Here is a 15407-nt window from a genome sequence, read left to right as displayed (position 1 = left end):
TGTTCAGTCATCTGTAAACATAGTGGTGCAATACTTGTCTGAAAATTGTGTTCTTAGAGGTTAAATCTGAATTACCTAGAAGATAATCTATGCTTTGAATTGCTGTCTTCTGTGTGCCTGCACCACTGTTCTGCACCTCTCTCTTCCAAACTAACTTTGGCTGGGTGGCTTCGGCTTGAGGACTGCATCAGCAGTGGACTGATAACTGTAATTACCATGAGGCTCATGTGAGGGAAACCTTCAGACTACATTCAGCCTGGAATGACACCTCACCTAAGTTTGCAGCGGGCTCAGAAAATTTCTTGTCCTATCATGTCATTTCCCAAGAAAAATGTAGCACAACCTGAATGTGCAAGTGCCAAGTCAGTCACTCAAAGGCAGAAGAGATTCATTTAAGTAATCTGTTTTGCTGTTTTATCCCTTGCTGTAAGGCATCAGGGTAGTAACATTTAGCCAGGTGGGAGAAGTACATTTGAAATATGTAGAAGAGCATAATTTTTTTCCTACCAGACCACAAAGTGTATTCTTCAGCAAGTTCCTGGATACCATGATGAGTGCTACATGAAGAATGTAGGTATGTTAAAAGCAAAGTTTTCAGCAGGGAAAATGCAAAGCAAAACAGAATTTGGGATAACTTGTGAGGTTCATATATACATCTGCAAAAAGCTCAATTTATGATTCTTGGTAGGCAAACATTCAGTAGCAAAAGATACTGTAGTAAGTTTCCTTTCCAGCTTCTTTCCCTTGAGTGTCCTTGAGCAGTTGCTGTCAAACCTTCCATTACTTACTCCAACCAAAATTTGTAGCCTGTCCCCAGTTTTTATGCTGCTCAGTCCTGCTGCGTTATCAGTGATTTCTGAACAGCTTCATTTGAAATGCTGTGCAGGTGTTTTCCCAATTCATAGCTTTGACTGCAGCATCTATCTATCATGCCACTTATTCCCATCTTTTCTACAGCATTAAATTAGTTATTCTTACTGTCAAGGCTGCTGTGGCCATCTCCATACTGTCTGTCATCTTCTAGTCTATGCAGAAACACAGATTCCCATTACCAGCAAACAACATCATCTTCCCTGGCTTACCTAATATATTTTCAAGTAATTGTTTTCATGATTTCTCAGGGAGCGTCCCCTGCACATCAGAAAAGATCTTGCAAAGCTGTCTTCCAGTCTGCATTCAGACCTCCTTTTGGAATGCATGCTTTGTTGCCTATGAACAGTTCTGCAGAAGTTAAGCTGTTAGTTTGCAAGGACTGCGGCCCAGCAAACAATCCAGTACAACATCATTTGCCACACATCTTGGGTTCACGTGTCTTGTCTTCAAACTACATTATTCTTGGAACAAGAGTGGACTTTGTGTTGTCTGTGCAGTATCCAGCACAAGATGCATTAAGTTACAGCATTACAAAGAAGATTGATCATGGGAGTACCAGTAGACTATCCAGGCATGTGTATAAATACATACAGTTAAATATCAAGAGAGAGTGGTAAATGATGCTTGAATGTATTGAGGTACCTATTCCGCTCCCTTCCTGACTTTTTTTAAACTGTTTGTAACACTGAATAACTGAGCAGCATCTCAGTGCTAACAGGGATCACCATGTATGTTCTAGGCATATCGTTTTGAGAAAAAATACACAAATAAATATATTTTTTAGGTTTGGGGGGGTGTGGGGCAAATACAATTTTCCCACCACCAACTCTCTAAGAAGCAAATTCAAATGTTTTAGCTGATCAATAATTCTGTATTTATATCTTGCAGGAAGTTTGCAGTGTCTACAAAAATTCCTGACACTAAATGGTGTCAGAAGTGTTGTGTTGGTAAGTAAAGATCTGCAGAATAAATGCCAAGAAGCAGTACAAATGGGTGGCAACGTTAAGATTACTGAGTCAGGTTTAGGAGGTAGAGACTTTTTTTCATTATGAAACTATGCATTTGCAGTTAGTGAGCTCATTCAGGTTAGTCCTTGTGTTTAAGCAGTGAAAACTTTCCAATTTAGTCTTTAAATATAAAGACAATTGCAAAGAAATGCAGAGAAGCAGAATAACATGTCCAGCTTAAACCAACCCTCAGGAAGAACCTAATCTCCATGGATGGCATGACTGAAAGAAGTTACCATCACGCTTAAGCAGCCTGGATCCTAGCACAAGTTTGTTGCCAATATTGGATGACAAAAAGCAAGGCGTATTTTCAGCTTTTTGAGGACAGTGTTGTCTCTGAAGCCTTTATAGGGTGTTCAGAGTGCCAGCTACTGAAGTGTCAAAGCTGTTCTGTATTAAGACACGTTTTAAAAAGAGGATGGGAGCACACAGGAAGGGGGGGGGAGATACAAACAGGAAAGGTGTAACTATGGATGATCTCCTGGGGTTGAGCTCTTGTCCCCGGAGATGTTTCACCTGGTGTTCTGTAATCATGTGTTTGGTGTGAGGAGTTGTATTATACGGAAGATTTTCAGAGACTCGGTAGAAAGTGAGGCACCTGTCATTTATCCTGACCAAAATCTTCCTGATATTGCTAAAAAATTTGATGGTTTTTGTCACTTCTTCGTCTAGCGTGCCTGTTAAAGCTTGACTTTTTCTGGGATACAACATCTAGTGTGTTGGTAGGGTGCTAACAATATGTACTGTGTATGTCCAGGCCTTTCCCTAATTGAGGCATCTCGTCAAGCTGCGAGTGGTAACCGATGCTGAAGTTAACACCCAAAGGGGTGGAGTGACAGGGATCAGAGGAGGTACAAACGCTGGCTTTCTGCAATGAAAATTAATTTGGAAGCCCTTATGTTTTCAGTTCTCTCATTATGAAATGAGGAAGCCAGTGGGGTGCTCCTCTGTAACCTTACTGTTTCTGCACTAGCAGGCAGAGAATTTAGCAAGAGTGCCATGGGATTTGGCATTATGAGGGGGAGTCTGCTGTCTTGGCATTCAGATAGCTTAGCCTAGTAAGTCTGGAGTCCTTCTTGCATGAGAGGCAACATCGTGTTGGCAACAAGGACAGCTGCAAAAAGCAGGTCCAAGGGGAGAAATTACAGGTTCCCCTCTCCTGCCCTACTTACTACGTGCCGCCTGAGCCTCTGTTCCTGCTGGCAATGTCAATATCCCTTTGGTCTGGGGGAAGCAGTAGTACCACAGGAGGCAAAAAAGATTAGAATTTCTGGTCTTGTTTCTCCACCTTGCAGGTGTTGGTAATTGCATGTTTTGTGGTTTCTGCTGCTGAATTTGGCCTTCCTAAGCATCTTGACAAGTGTTAATTTCTGCACTTTCCAGTCAGTGTCACTGATGTTGGGAACAGGGATTGATTAAATTAAGCTTTGATGTTTAAGGTATCAAGGGATTACTAGTGGATTTCTTTGGTAGCAATGTAGTGTGAGCATATTTCACTTACGTAGACAGTACTGGACTGTGGAAACTCATTATCTGAACCATGTTGTTACTTGCCTGGTGGCCCACAGTCTCTTAACTGCACTTTAAAATCTGGTCTTTAGATGTAATCGTACAAAGTGTGAAGTAACACCTGTTTGTCTTAATGGATATGCTGGCAGTGCTTAAGGAGTGAAATTTTGTCAGTACTGTAGAATAGAAATTGTGAAACTTCAGATTTCACAATTCTCAATTTTGCAACTTTATTGTTCTCTTCCAGTTTTTAATTGAGCTTTGAAAAACAATAGCAGAAGAGCCATTGAGGGGAAATAGATGATGTAACTTTAAAAAAAACCCCAACCAACTGATTTTCCTACTGATCTAGAAGTGTTCATCAGAAATACAGATCTCCTGGATTTCAGACTGACAGTGACAGTGCTTGGAAGACAGCTGAGCAGTTATCAAGTGACAGCAGTTGTTCAGTGTCTGCTGGATAACCGTGTGTCATAGAAAAAGACATTCTTTAACAGTTTCTCCGGATGATTTGGAGGTAGCCTAGATAAACCAACATGGTGGGTTTGAAGTATTGAAGATACTTCAAATGTATATGTGGTTGACAGTATTTTTTTTAGGACTATCTAAAATAGTAAATCCCACCTGTCAGTCTGAAAACACAACAATAATCTTGTATTTTCAGTTGGAGAGGTGAAATATAACACAGTACTCTTGTGAGAGTAGTTTTTATTCTGGCTTATTTGGCACCAGCTGCTGGCTGTTCGTGCCAGGTGGAAGAGCAACCCTGGCTCTAGCATGCTTAGTGTCACCATTTTCATAGCATGGATGCTGTCTTTTCAGCAGCTTCCTTATGTATAAGATTTAGGGGTGTGGGTATTTTCCAAAAGCATGTGGACTGTTATTTAGTTGGAAATTGTGTATCATTTGTATTTGCTTAGTACACTAATGTACTCTACCTCTCCTTTTTTGGCAGTGAGGAATCCCTACACGGGCCACAAGTACCTTTGTGGAGCACTACAGTCTAGCATTGTTTTGTTAGAATGGGTTGAACCAATGCAAAAATTTATGTTAATCAAGGTAATATTGCAATAAGGTGAAATACGTTCATGTTCAGTTCTATTTATCTTGTAATAACTTGTTAAGAATAAGTATTAGCCATTTCTTGAGTTATTAGACTTTTCTCGTATTTTCAATGTAATTTAACAGAAACCAGCTGTTTAAATATATAATACATGTTAACTGACTCATAATATTCATAGAAAATTTTTTTTCATGTGATGCACTGCAGTTAAAGAACAAAGCCCTTCTCTCCATAACATTGCCTTTTAGTTGCATAGTAAAAAAACTGTGGCTGACAGACTGAGACATGGTGGAGTGGTAACATGGGTTAACAGTGGGCTTGCTCCCCTGTCAGAGAGGAAGTGGCCACTTATTCTATGCTTTGTGACACTGGAGGTGCCCAGACCAGCTTGTTATCTCCCCATCTGTCACCTTTGGAAGAGAGGGAGCCAGGGTGGACTCTTGTGGAGAGGCAGCTGCTATAACTTGATCAGCCTGGGAAACAAGGCTAAGAGACTCCATTGCCAGGGAGAGCTGTGATCAGTGTAGCACTCTTATCATCTGTTGCCAGCAGCACAGGACACACGATGAAAGACCTCCTATCTTATTTTAACTTAATATCAGCATGAAGACTGTCTAAGCTTCTTAACTGAGGCTTTTTGTATCTATGAAGTATCTGAAGAAGTAAACTTAATGTTACAAAAATGTGTGGCTTAAAATTTACCATACAGTTTAAATACGTGATAGTGACTCAAACTAAACTTGTTTCCCTTCTAATACCTATTTTTGTTTCTTAATCTAGCATATAGATTTTCCTGTACCTTGCCCACTGAGATTGTTTGAAATGCTGGTAGTCCCTGAGCAGGAATTCCCTTTAGTTTGTGTTGGTGTCAGTAGAGGAAGAGACTTCAACCAGGTGGTGAAGTTTGAGACTGTCAACCCAAACTCTACCTCTTCATGGTTTACAGAGACAGGTTTGTATGCTGTTGTAATGGCATTCAGAAATGTTCCTTGCTCTTCTGTTACAGCTGAAGCACTAGAAGGTTAGTTTCCTCTCAGAAAACTAATGGTTAAATCATTAAGGCTAAGTGATCACTGTAAATTCTCCATTTAAAGGGGTATCTGGTTGTATCTGCTTGCACACACAGATTTTTCTGATGATTCTGATTGTTGAACTGATTGGGTTTCTTGAGATTGAGTATTACAGAGGACGGAGTTGTGGTTTCTTGCATTTCCATAAATCAGGCTGTGCTTGACTATTACCCCCTGTGCTGTTCTGTGCTCTATGCTGACACCATGACTTCTGTTTATTTGATAGATTTTACTAGAATTGAATTCTGAGCAGTTTCTTTCAACATCTCTGTAGGTATGGTTTGGCTGTCCTGCAATAAACCAGTTGGTTAGAAACGGTGTTACCTGCTTCCTGCTGGGAGAGAGCATATTTTTATTGTTCCAATGTTTACAGAAAGTGAAAGGATTAGGACCAGTGGTAGCAGGAGGACAAGTACCTGTTCGTCACTGGTCTAGGTGCCATGAGTGAGGAGGCCACCATCTGAGCAACAGTAGAAATTCTCTTAAGAAGGAAGTGTGCTAAGAATTACTTTTTCTAGAGTTGTAGGTTCTCCCCTTAAACCTAGATACAGTAGTGAGCTGACCCTGGTTTATAGTTTGCAGGTTTAGGAGCAGTAAATAGCTTTGTCATTAGTGGGCATAGAGCCCTGGTTGATCCATGATGAATTTATACACACCCCTGTGCTGGCATTGTGTACTGTGGATTTCACCAAGAACAGCTTCCACTAGGAAGATGCCTGCTGCCTTTCTTGCTGCTGAAAAGTGCATCGGATTTTGACACAATTTAAAGCGTAGTTACAAAAAAAAAAAGCGATCACTGAATGGCCAGTTAATGTGCTTGACTGCTTCAGAATCAGTGCATTTTGTTTTCAAACTTGTATGTCTATTTATATAACTGTTTGACTTCAGTAAAGTTCATAAAAGTAGCCCACTGAAGAGAAGTTCTTTGACCCATGATGTCCTGTTGTCACTCTTCTCTCAGTATTGGCTGCGTTGGTGTGTAAATACAAGACTAGTAATCCCTTCCTGGCTCCTTTTTTTTTTTTTTAAATGTGGAAAATTTAACGTTGCATTGTGCCTTCCGAAAATACTTCTTTAGCTTCCTTGAATCATTTGTGTGCTCTCATGTTATGTCTGTGTTGTTTTCTCCTAGTTTGACTCTTAATTTAAACCCACATATTGTATTGGTTTATTCCTGGCCCCTGCTGGCAAGAGAGCACTAATGCAATGGAACAGATTAATCGGTATTTTTAAGTGAGGAGATAATGTACTATATGGTCACAAATAGCTTCCATTGTATAGTACTTGTCATTGTTTGACATTTTTTCTAAAGGTGTGATTAAGAAGTTTTTAAAAAATCAGCTGGCAGAGACTTACTGCAAGGCATTTCTCCCCTTGCCATCCTTCTGTTAGCTTCAGCCACTGCAATGCATGTTTCCACATCACATAATGTGGTTGGTATATCCTTCAGTCCTTCTGCTGCATGCTTTCATCATGGTTATATCCATCTTTGGTTAAAATCATGCATTGGAATGGTAAAGATCATAAATCCAAGACAAACAGCAAAAAAAAAGTTGGAGGGACCGTTTCAAGGAGCACACTTCTGCCATCATCCTTGAGGAGGTTTTTTTTGCTTCTCAACAGGACCATGGATTTTCATATTTAACTGAAAGCTGCTTTTGTATTTTAGGTAACATGCTGTCATTTCTCATCTCTAACAGATCTAATGAGTTTCACTTTTCTGTATGAAAGAATGCCTACAGAATTGCTGGCAGTAATGCTGAATTAGTAAGGGCTGCTTTTTGTTTAATGTTTACAAACAAATGGACCAAAACTACACATCTCTTTTGAGTTGACATGTCCACTAACGATTTGTGGGTCAGATCCCCCTGTTTGCTGTGATGGAGACTGCTGCAGCTGTAACCCAGAAGAGAGGAAGGTAGCCCTTCTTTTAAGAGTTTGGAGAAGGAAATACTCCCCTGTTTTTGGAAAATCTGACAGCAAGAACTAAGTACTAATATTAAGGTACCCAGCAAGATTTAGAAATAAAGTCAGGAAAAAAAATTGGTATGAATCAGCGTTCAGGTTTAGTGTAGACAGTCTTATATCTGCCTTTTTTGCAACAGCAACATTAAATGACGCCAACAGAGAATAAAGGGAGAGCGATACACACGTGAGTTTGCTTTTGTGACATGGCTCAGAAAAGGCTGGATTAAGTCCATACTTTAATATTACAGCTTCAGTTTTCCTGTCACAGTCAACATGTTGGATAAGTGGACATGCCTCTCTAAGAGAAGAGAAATGTCACTGGTAAGATGATTATTTTAAGTAGATAAAAACACACTAACCCATTAAATTGTCTCAATCTCTAGAACTTCCATTTCAGTTTTCATGCTGATTTATGTTATGAACTAACACTGTCATTTTTTTATAGACACTACAGAGGCAAGTGTTGTACATGTAACACAGCTGGAGAGAGATACCATATTGGTGTGTTTGGATTGTAAGTTTTAGTGTCAACTAAATACGTATGCATATACATGCATACTGTCTGTCTTCAAATTAGGTCATATATTGAAGGTTAATTCTTGGTTGACATATCCTATTTGTTGCCTAGGCTGCATAAAAATAGTGAATCTGCAAGGCAGATTAAAATCCAGCCGCAAACTGTCATCGGAGCTCACGTTTGACTTTCAGATTGAATCAATAGGTAAGTTGGGTTTCATTGTTAATACTGAATATCTGGGTAGACTAGGGAGCTGTGCAATCACCAGTCATGAAATTTAATGAGCAAGTGCTGTGCATTCAGCACCTGGGACAGTGTAGTCCTGGTTATACGTACAAACTGGAGTACAAGAGGCTGGAGAGCAGTCCTGCGGAAAGAGATCTGTGAGTTCGAGCTGTTGGCAAGCTGAGTGAGTCAGGAGTGTGCCCTGGCAGCCAAAGGGGCCAGCGGTGTGCTGCGGTGCACCAAGCCCAGCACAGCCAGCTGGGCGAGGGAGGCGACTGTCCCACCCTACACCACAGTGGTGTGGCCCCACCTCGACTGTTGGTGCAGGTTTGGGGGCCTCAGCATAAGGACGACATCAAAGCACTCCAGTGTGCCCAGAGGAGGGTTACCAGGATGGTGAAAGGTCTCAAGGGCGAGACTTCGGAGCCGGAGCAGCTGAGGTCACTTTTTTCAGCTTGGAGAAGAGGAGGCTGAGAGGTGCTCTCATCGCGGTCTGCACCTGCCTCAAGGGAGGCTGCAGAGGGGACAGTGCTGAGCTCCTCTCTCTGGTGACCAGCAACAGGGCACAGAATGGAATGAAGCTGCGTCAGGGGAAGTGCAGACTGGATGTTAGGGAAAGGTTCTTCACCGAGAGGGCGGTAGGTCACTGAACAGGCTCCCCACAGAAGTGGTCATGGCACCAAGCCTGACAGAGTTCAAGGAGCATTGGGGTGACACTCTTAGATGGTTTAGTTAGTCCTGCAAGGTAGTTTAGGTAGTCCTGTGTGAGGAGCTGGGAGTTGAACTCTGATCATTATGGGTTCCTTCCAACTCAAGGTATTCTGATTAACTTGTTTACAGAATTAGAAATGCTAACTGTCAAGTCTTTGGCATTTGAAGCACTAACTCACACATTACATGTTGTATGAAAAGGCTTAGTGAAAGGTTCAGCATGCTATATAACATGCTTCTCTAGGAGCAATTGGAATAGAGTAATAACCCTGGAGTCTTCCCTGATTAGGCTAAATACCTTTGCAATATGATGGAGACCTTCAGCCTCTAAAGGAATACCTTAACACAACTTACACAAACTCTGAATCACTTGTGGTTAACTCCTTCTGCATGTGTGTTCACACAGTCTATTTTTATAATGCAGCTCAAAGACCAAATTGTATGGGATGTCACACTTTACATAAATTTTCTTGTGAAGAATCTGAATGAGTTAATTTGTGAAACAGAAAGACAGAACATGTTTATTTTGATAATTCCCCCACACTGGGATTGTATCACATGCTTTTGAAAGAGGGATGAGGAAGGATGTGTACACAGATGAAAGGTAGCGTTAAAAAAGGAGGAAAGTGGAAACAAAAATAATTGGTTGGAGGGAATTTACTTTTGAGGAGAAACTTTAAAGCTTCAGGGACTTGAGACATAATCTCTCACAGAGAAGAGGGGAAAAAAACCACATTGTCATGGAAAACATGGCTTTTATGGCTCCTGGTGGTTAGAAGGTGGGGGAAGGAAGGTGTACACTTACTTGAAGCTGCTTACTGTGGGACCTCTGCACGTGCTGTAGTCCTCTCTTTGCTAGAGAATCACAGACGAGGTACCAGTGTCCTGGTCTGGTCTGATAGTGCCTCCAAAGACCTCTGCTCTCTTTTCTGCATACCTGTCCAGAGGCAGGATGCTGGATGCAGGTGGGACAGAGTCTTCCTGGGGACCTGCACACTTGCCCTCTCTTTGAGGAAGGCTTTAGACCCATTTCCTTTCACAGGGTTCAAATGCAAGTGTCTGTCACCACATTTGTGACAAGGGGAAGGGCTGGGAGGTAGGGGGCTCTGTAAAGCTTTGTGTTGCTACTGCAGAAGGACCATATTAGCCGTTAGTTGCTGGCAAAGTGAAGAATGTTGCTGCAGTACCCCGTAACTTCTCTGCTAAAATTCAATATATTTTCTGTTAGTATTGGAATGAAAATGAGGATGAGTTTCCTGTTCAGAGGAAAGGACATATTTAGGACTACACATAAGGACAATTTTAGAACTTTTTCTGGTTGGGTGGGAATGCTTTTAAACCCTGCTTATTAAACAAACATATATATAAATGCAGCTACTCTTCAGGCAGGTTAAGCGATTCCTGCAAGAGACATTTTACAGTCTGTGAAGGTGAACGTGATACAATAAAACATACGTGTACAAATTTCAAAATTGCAGTCATATGCTTTTGGCCTTAAAAGCACAAGGTGACATTATGCCTTAAAACTGATTCCAGTGTTCCCTTTTACCAGTCTGCCTACAAGACAGCGTGTTAGCATTCTGGAAGCATGGCATGCAGGGAAGGAGCTTTAGATCAAATGAGGTGAGTACTGCATTTTGCTTCATATTCTAGATTCTAATGCAAACCAAGAAGTAGATAAACGCATAATGCTGTGGTCTGAAAAACATTAAAACACTTCAGTAACTCCTAGGGTAGACTTGAAAGCTGGAGTCATATTCTAAGCATGTTTCATATGCTGCAAACTAATTGGCAAAGCTATACAAAAGCCCCTGTCAAGTCTTAACATACAAAGCAGAAAGCAACAAGAGACCAGGCCATGATGCCATAAAAAATACCTAAGCCTAATTCTTTGTAACACTTATCTTCTTCACCTTAAATTCCTTAGAAGACCAGTGTCAGTTCCTTAGCTTATCACATGTGGTTACCAAAATTTGGGTTTTACCAGTGGTTGCGTGCTCCACTGCTGAGCTTTAGCTTTTTGTCGTGCTGTTAAATAAGTTGCCTGTTGTTTTCCAGTCTCTTCCATGTTGCCTTTTCTCAGCCAGTTTGATGTGATTATGTTTTTTTTAGACAGTTAAACCATTGTAAGTACATTCCCGACACTCCTCCTTTTCTTTCTGCAAACCGTGTGCATCTATGTGTTAGTAGTAATGCTGTACTTTGTAGGATTTTAATTAGTCTTTTCATCTGGTTCTTTGTCTCATTGGCTGAGAAATGGAGCTCGTTATGACTAGTTGTATCTGAAGGTACACATACAGTCAAACCATGCCAAGATTAGATGTTCCACATGGTTAACCACCACATTTATTTGCACAAAGCCATAGTTAACCTAATCTGTGCTGACGCTAAGTCTGCTCTTTGTGGGAAGTTGGCCCCAAAGACTAGAGAGTTGGACTACTTATTTCCAAGACTGCGAATGTTTCTTGTGGCATTTGCACATGTTTGATTCCCCAGGCATGATTGTCCTTCTCCCAAGAATTCTTAATGGTGAACTGCAGCACCCTGCTATTAGCACAGACCATGAGGAAGAGATGATGCTGCTAGGCACTTCTCCAACTCCAGCCTCCTGCTAGCAGCATACTGTGAGGCTCAGTGGATTACTCCACCCATTGGCACTTAGTAGCTCTGATCCAGTTGTTGGAGGACATGCCCCAGAGTGCTGCAGCACAAGTGGATGCTTTGTACTGTTATATAAAGCATAAGGAACACTGTCTTCTTGCTTCGTTACTGTCAAGCCACAGCCAGCACCTAAATGAAGAACAGAAGGCAGAAACTGAGCTGTTAGAAAGCAAGCCACCCAAAACTTTTCTCTGTAGAACGTGTCTAGGGTAAGCTGTCAGGCCTTTTTAAATTACTTCTCTCTCCTGGCTGTCCTACTAGCCACAGGTATTAAGAAGAAAAAAAGAAAAAAAACCCCACCACCTCATTTTTATCTATAATATGAGAAGCCAGACTCAGATCTTGACCATATTCCTTACTTTTTGGGAATTTTATACTATGTAGTATGTAGGAAGCAGTTACAAGGGACAAAAACTTAACCAATGTAACTTTGCAGCAAGTTTGTCCTTGAAAATGGTATTAGTTCAGATTCCCTAATCTGATATCATTCGGTCTAATTGGGGATGATTTGATCTGCTTGCAAAGTTCATTCTTTCCACAACCGTGAGCTTCCACCATGGTTTGAGTGGGAAGAATGAAACGGGGAGCTGTATGAATTCTGAAACAAGACACTCAAAATTTGGGCCAACATTGTGCAGACCTAGCCCCACAAGCGGGAAGTGATTTTTGTTAACAAAGTGGGGAAGCTTCATTGTTGTGAATCAAAATTCTTTTGCAAGTTCTCTTTGCCAGAAGTGTATTCACTACATCAGCTAATGCTACTAGGATCTGGGAAGGAGAGAAGTATCCCTTCTTTCCTCAAGAATGTGAAATGTGGCTGTATAGAAAAGGAGCTTTGTAAACAGTGCTGCCTGTTCACAGTGTGTCTTGATATCCCTTGGAGTATGCACTGGGCTTTGGGTGACTTCATTGGTTAACACGATGTTTTCTTTGATGCTTTGGTATTTATGTGATTATAAAGATGTATCACGCAAGTATAATTCACCCACACTAAAAAAAACTATTGCATTAGTCTGAAATTTCAAAATACTGTGTTTTCTTTTCACAGTGGCCTAAGTACCACAGATTATGTTTCTATTTTTAAGGTTTTCAGAATAAGACTTTACTGGATCATTACTATGATTCAGAATTTCAACAAAATGCATTTCATGTGTGATTTACCTGACCCGTTTTGGAGATCTACTCTAGAGTGAGACAGATTGCACCCTACAGCTACCTATTTCATTCACAGCTGTAAAGAAAACTGCACTGGTAGCTTGGATGCTGTGCAGTGCTGAGCCCTGCACAGGAATTCACATAATGTGGCAGGAATTATACTTTCAGATCTCATTTAAAAGTGACAGTTGCATTAAACTCTCTAGTGGATTTAAATCAGCAGCAAATAGTAACAGTCATAATTATTTTCTCTAGGTTGATTTTAAAAACACTTCTTCACTTAACATGTAAACACTTGTCTTATTTTTATTGTCTAGATCACACAGGAAATTTCTGATAATACAAGGATATTCAGGCTTCTGGGATCTGACAGGTATGGAAAGAAGTGAACATGGTATGCTCAAATAGAAGAATAATGTGTGTTCCTCCAATCTTGTAAAAGTTCTTTTTGCTCGTTCTTTGTGATTCCTTTTTTACCCATTTTACACATTCCTTTGTGTATGTCTACCTTCCAGCCCTTCAAGTTTACTTGTCTGTCTTAAAGAAAAAAATAATAATTCCTAAAACTGGTGTTCCAGAAGTATTCAGCCAGGCTAGCAAGCTTCTATTTGGTTGCAGTCACAGTCTGCAGGAGTGTCTTCCTTCTTGTGCTGTAATTCTTCTGTTTAACTTGGTGAAATATTCACTTTCATGTGCTCTGCTGCAGTAGCTCATCAAGATCTACTTCTTGAGAATGCAAAAAATACTTAAATTCAAGTATCTCACTTTCACCCCAGAAAGGAACTCTACCAGTTGTCCTCCCAACATGACAGCTTAGGTCTTGTCCAAGAGCTCTTGGTAATTCCCAGCGTAGCTGTTATTTGGCATCTGCTGTGCAGGACACTAACACTGTGCCTATCTGACCCATCAGATACCAGCTTGCTGAGTCAGTAATTGCTATTTTAGGAGTGTCACTGACTTCCTTAACTTTCTCTGCCCTGTAGTCGAACTCTATGCTTCTGTAACAGCCAGGAGAACAGCAGATGTTTTGTCTTCTGGAGAGTGTGTGTTGATGTGACGGTTTCCCCAGTAATGTATTCATATGAAGTGCAAAAGATAGGCTTTAATTATTCTTTTGAGAATTGCCTCTGTCTCGTGCCACTTGCAGTAAATTCACTCTTGTGGCATCTTAGAACTACCAAAAAAGCTTCATATCAGCCAAAGGCTTTCCCCCTATTCTGCTTCTCCAGGCTTGATGCATGGCTCTGTAATTACCCATAATAATAACATCAGTGAATGGTACTGTGGCTTTATCAGCTATCTACCAGCCATTTTTTCTGGCTGGGGTTTAAGGATTCTGCCTGATGTGTGATACTTGATAGCTTTTCGGTAATGGGCAGTTGTAACAGTCATCTCTGACCTGGGGTGTTTGGAGCAGAGATGGTAGTGAGGTGTGTGTAGAGCTCAGCTTTATTGTTTCATTTCTCTTAGTTGTTGAGAGACAGCACAGCTCAATTTAAAAACAAGTCTGACTTCACAATGGAGCATGACATTGCAAATCACTGCCTTGGAAAAATTAGCATCGTCTTCCCCAAATATGGTTCCATCTATTTCTGGCTTGCATTAATAGTTTTCCAAGTCTGAGACAATGTTTAAAGACTTTGCACTGCAATAAACATTACTTCCAATCTCTTGAGATACCATTTTGCTTGCAGCTCTGTCATGTTTTGTGCTCGAGCTGTGAAATCTTTTTCTAGTAACATGTCACTTCCTAGGCAGTTCATAGGAACTGGGGTTCTGAGAAGCCAAAAGCCTTATCAGTCTGATAAGGGCTTGCATGTTGCTTTCTCCTGGTAAGCAGGGAGTGCTTTATGGCGTGAGGTCTTGTTCTTTTTGTGGAGCACGTTGAACAGAGGGTAGATTTTCTGAGCGATAGTTTTGAAGCAAGCAGCTTGTCCTTGGGTGAATGCACAATAGATGGATCTGAATTTCCCACAGTGTGCCTTCACCTCAAGGTGTTTGTGGAGGAGAACTTAATCATGAGCATCCTGGTCCATTTAGCAGTTCTTGCCTGATTAAAAAAAATCTCAAATAGCTTGTGAAACACAGTTGTGACTGCTAGTTTCTGTCCTTTGAAGAGAAAGGTCTGATCTAGGACACCCCTTTATGGTCTTTGCAGTTGTGGTGTAGGTCCAGCTAACCCAGTCTCCTGTCCCCAGTGCTGGCCAAAAGTGGGTGGCATGAAAAGAGTAAGAGAAGATTCTGCATGTAGCAGACCTTTCCTTGAGGACTTTCTCAGCCTGCAAGTCTTTGTGTCTGGGACCTTCAGAGCTGGAGGAAGTTTCTGTGGATTTGGGTTCCCAGGGGCTCGGGGAAAGTGCTCACACAAGAGTCAGCTTTAGTCATCTGTCATGTCCAATGGCGAAGGGCAGAGTAACAATTTCCAGAACTGGAGCCTGATTCATGGGTTAACTTTGGAAAGCTCTGGGGAAGCACAAGCCCAGGCAGTAGGGGAGTGATGGACCCTCTTCAGTAGCCCCCACTGAAAGGATAAGAGGCAACAGGCATACATTGCAGCAAGGGAAATTCCAGCAGGATGAAAGGGGAAAACAGCATTGTGAGGGTGGCTGAACTCTGCAGCAGTACCCCAGAGAGGCTCTGGGAGATCC

General features: G+C 41.3%; 1 protein-coding gene across 10 annotated transcripts in view; it reads left to right on the top strand.

Moving 5' to 3' along the window:
• The window catches only part of MAP4K3 (mitogen-activated protein kinase kinase kinase kinase 3), an 84537-nt gene that overhangs the window by 67444 nt on the left and 1686 nt on the right, over positions 1-15407 (top strand). For 8 of the 10 annotated variants that reach the window (XM_055713264.1, XM_055713263.1, XM_055713262.1 and 5 more), the window contains 7 exons: positions 1762-1820; positions 4345-4448; positions 5233-5404; positions 7936-8004; positions 8119-8211; positions 10496-10566; positions 13077-13132. In XM_055713264.1, the coding sequence (XP_055569239.1) occupies positions 1762-1820; positions 4345-4448; positions 5233-5404; positions 7936-8004; positions 8119-8211; positions 10496-10566; positions 13077-13132 (624 nt within the window). Of the gene's footprint in view, positions 1-1761; positions 1821-4344; positions 4449-5232; positions 5405-7738; positions 8005-8118; positions 8212-10495; positions 10567-13076; positions 13133-15407 lie in introns of those variants that run through there. The other 2 variants (XR_008732706.1, XR_008732705.1) reach the window with 2 other exon arrangements.

This window comes from Falco cherrug, chromosome 6, assembly GCF_023634085.1.
Source record: "Falco cherrug isolate bFalChe1 chromosome 6, bFalChe1.pri, whole genome shotgun sequence".
Taxonomy (NCBI): Eukaryota; Metazoa; Chordata; class Aves; order Falconiformes; family Falconidae; genus Falco; species Falco cherrug.
This window is presented reverse-complemented; position numbering and strand designations above follow the sequence as displayed.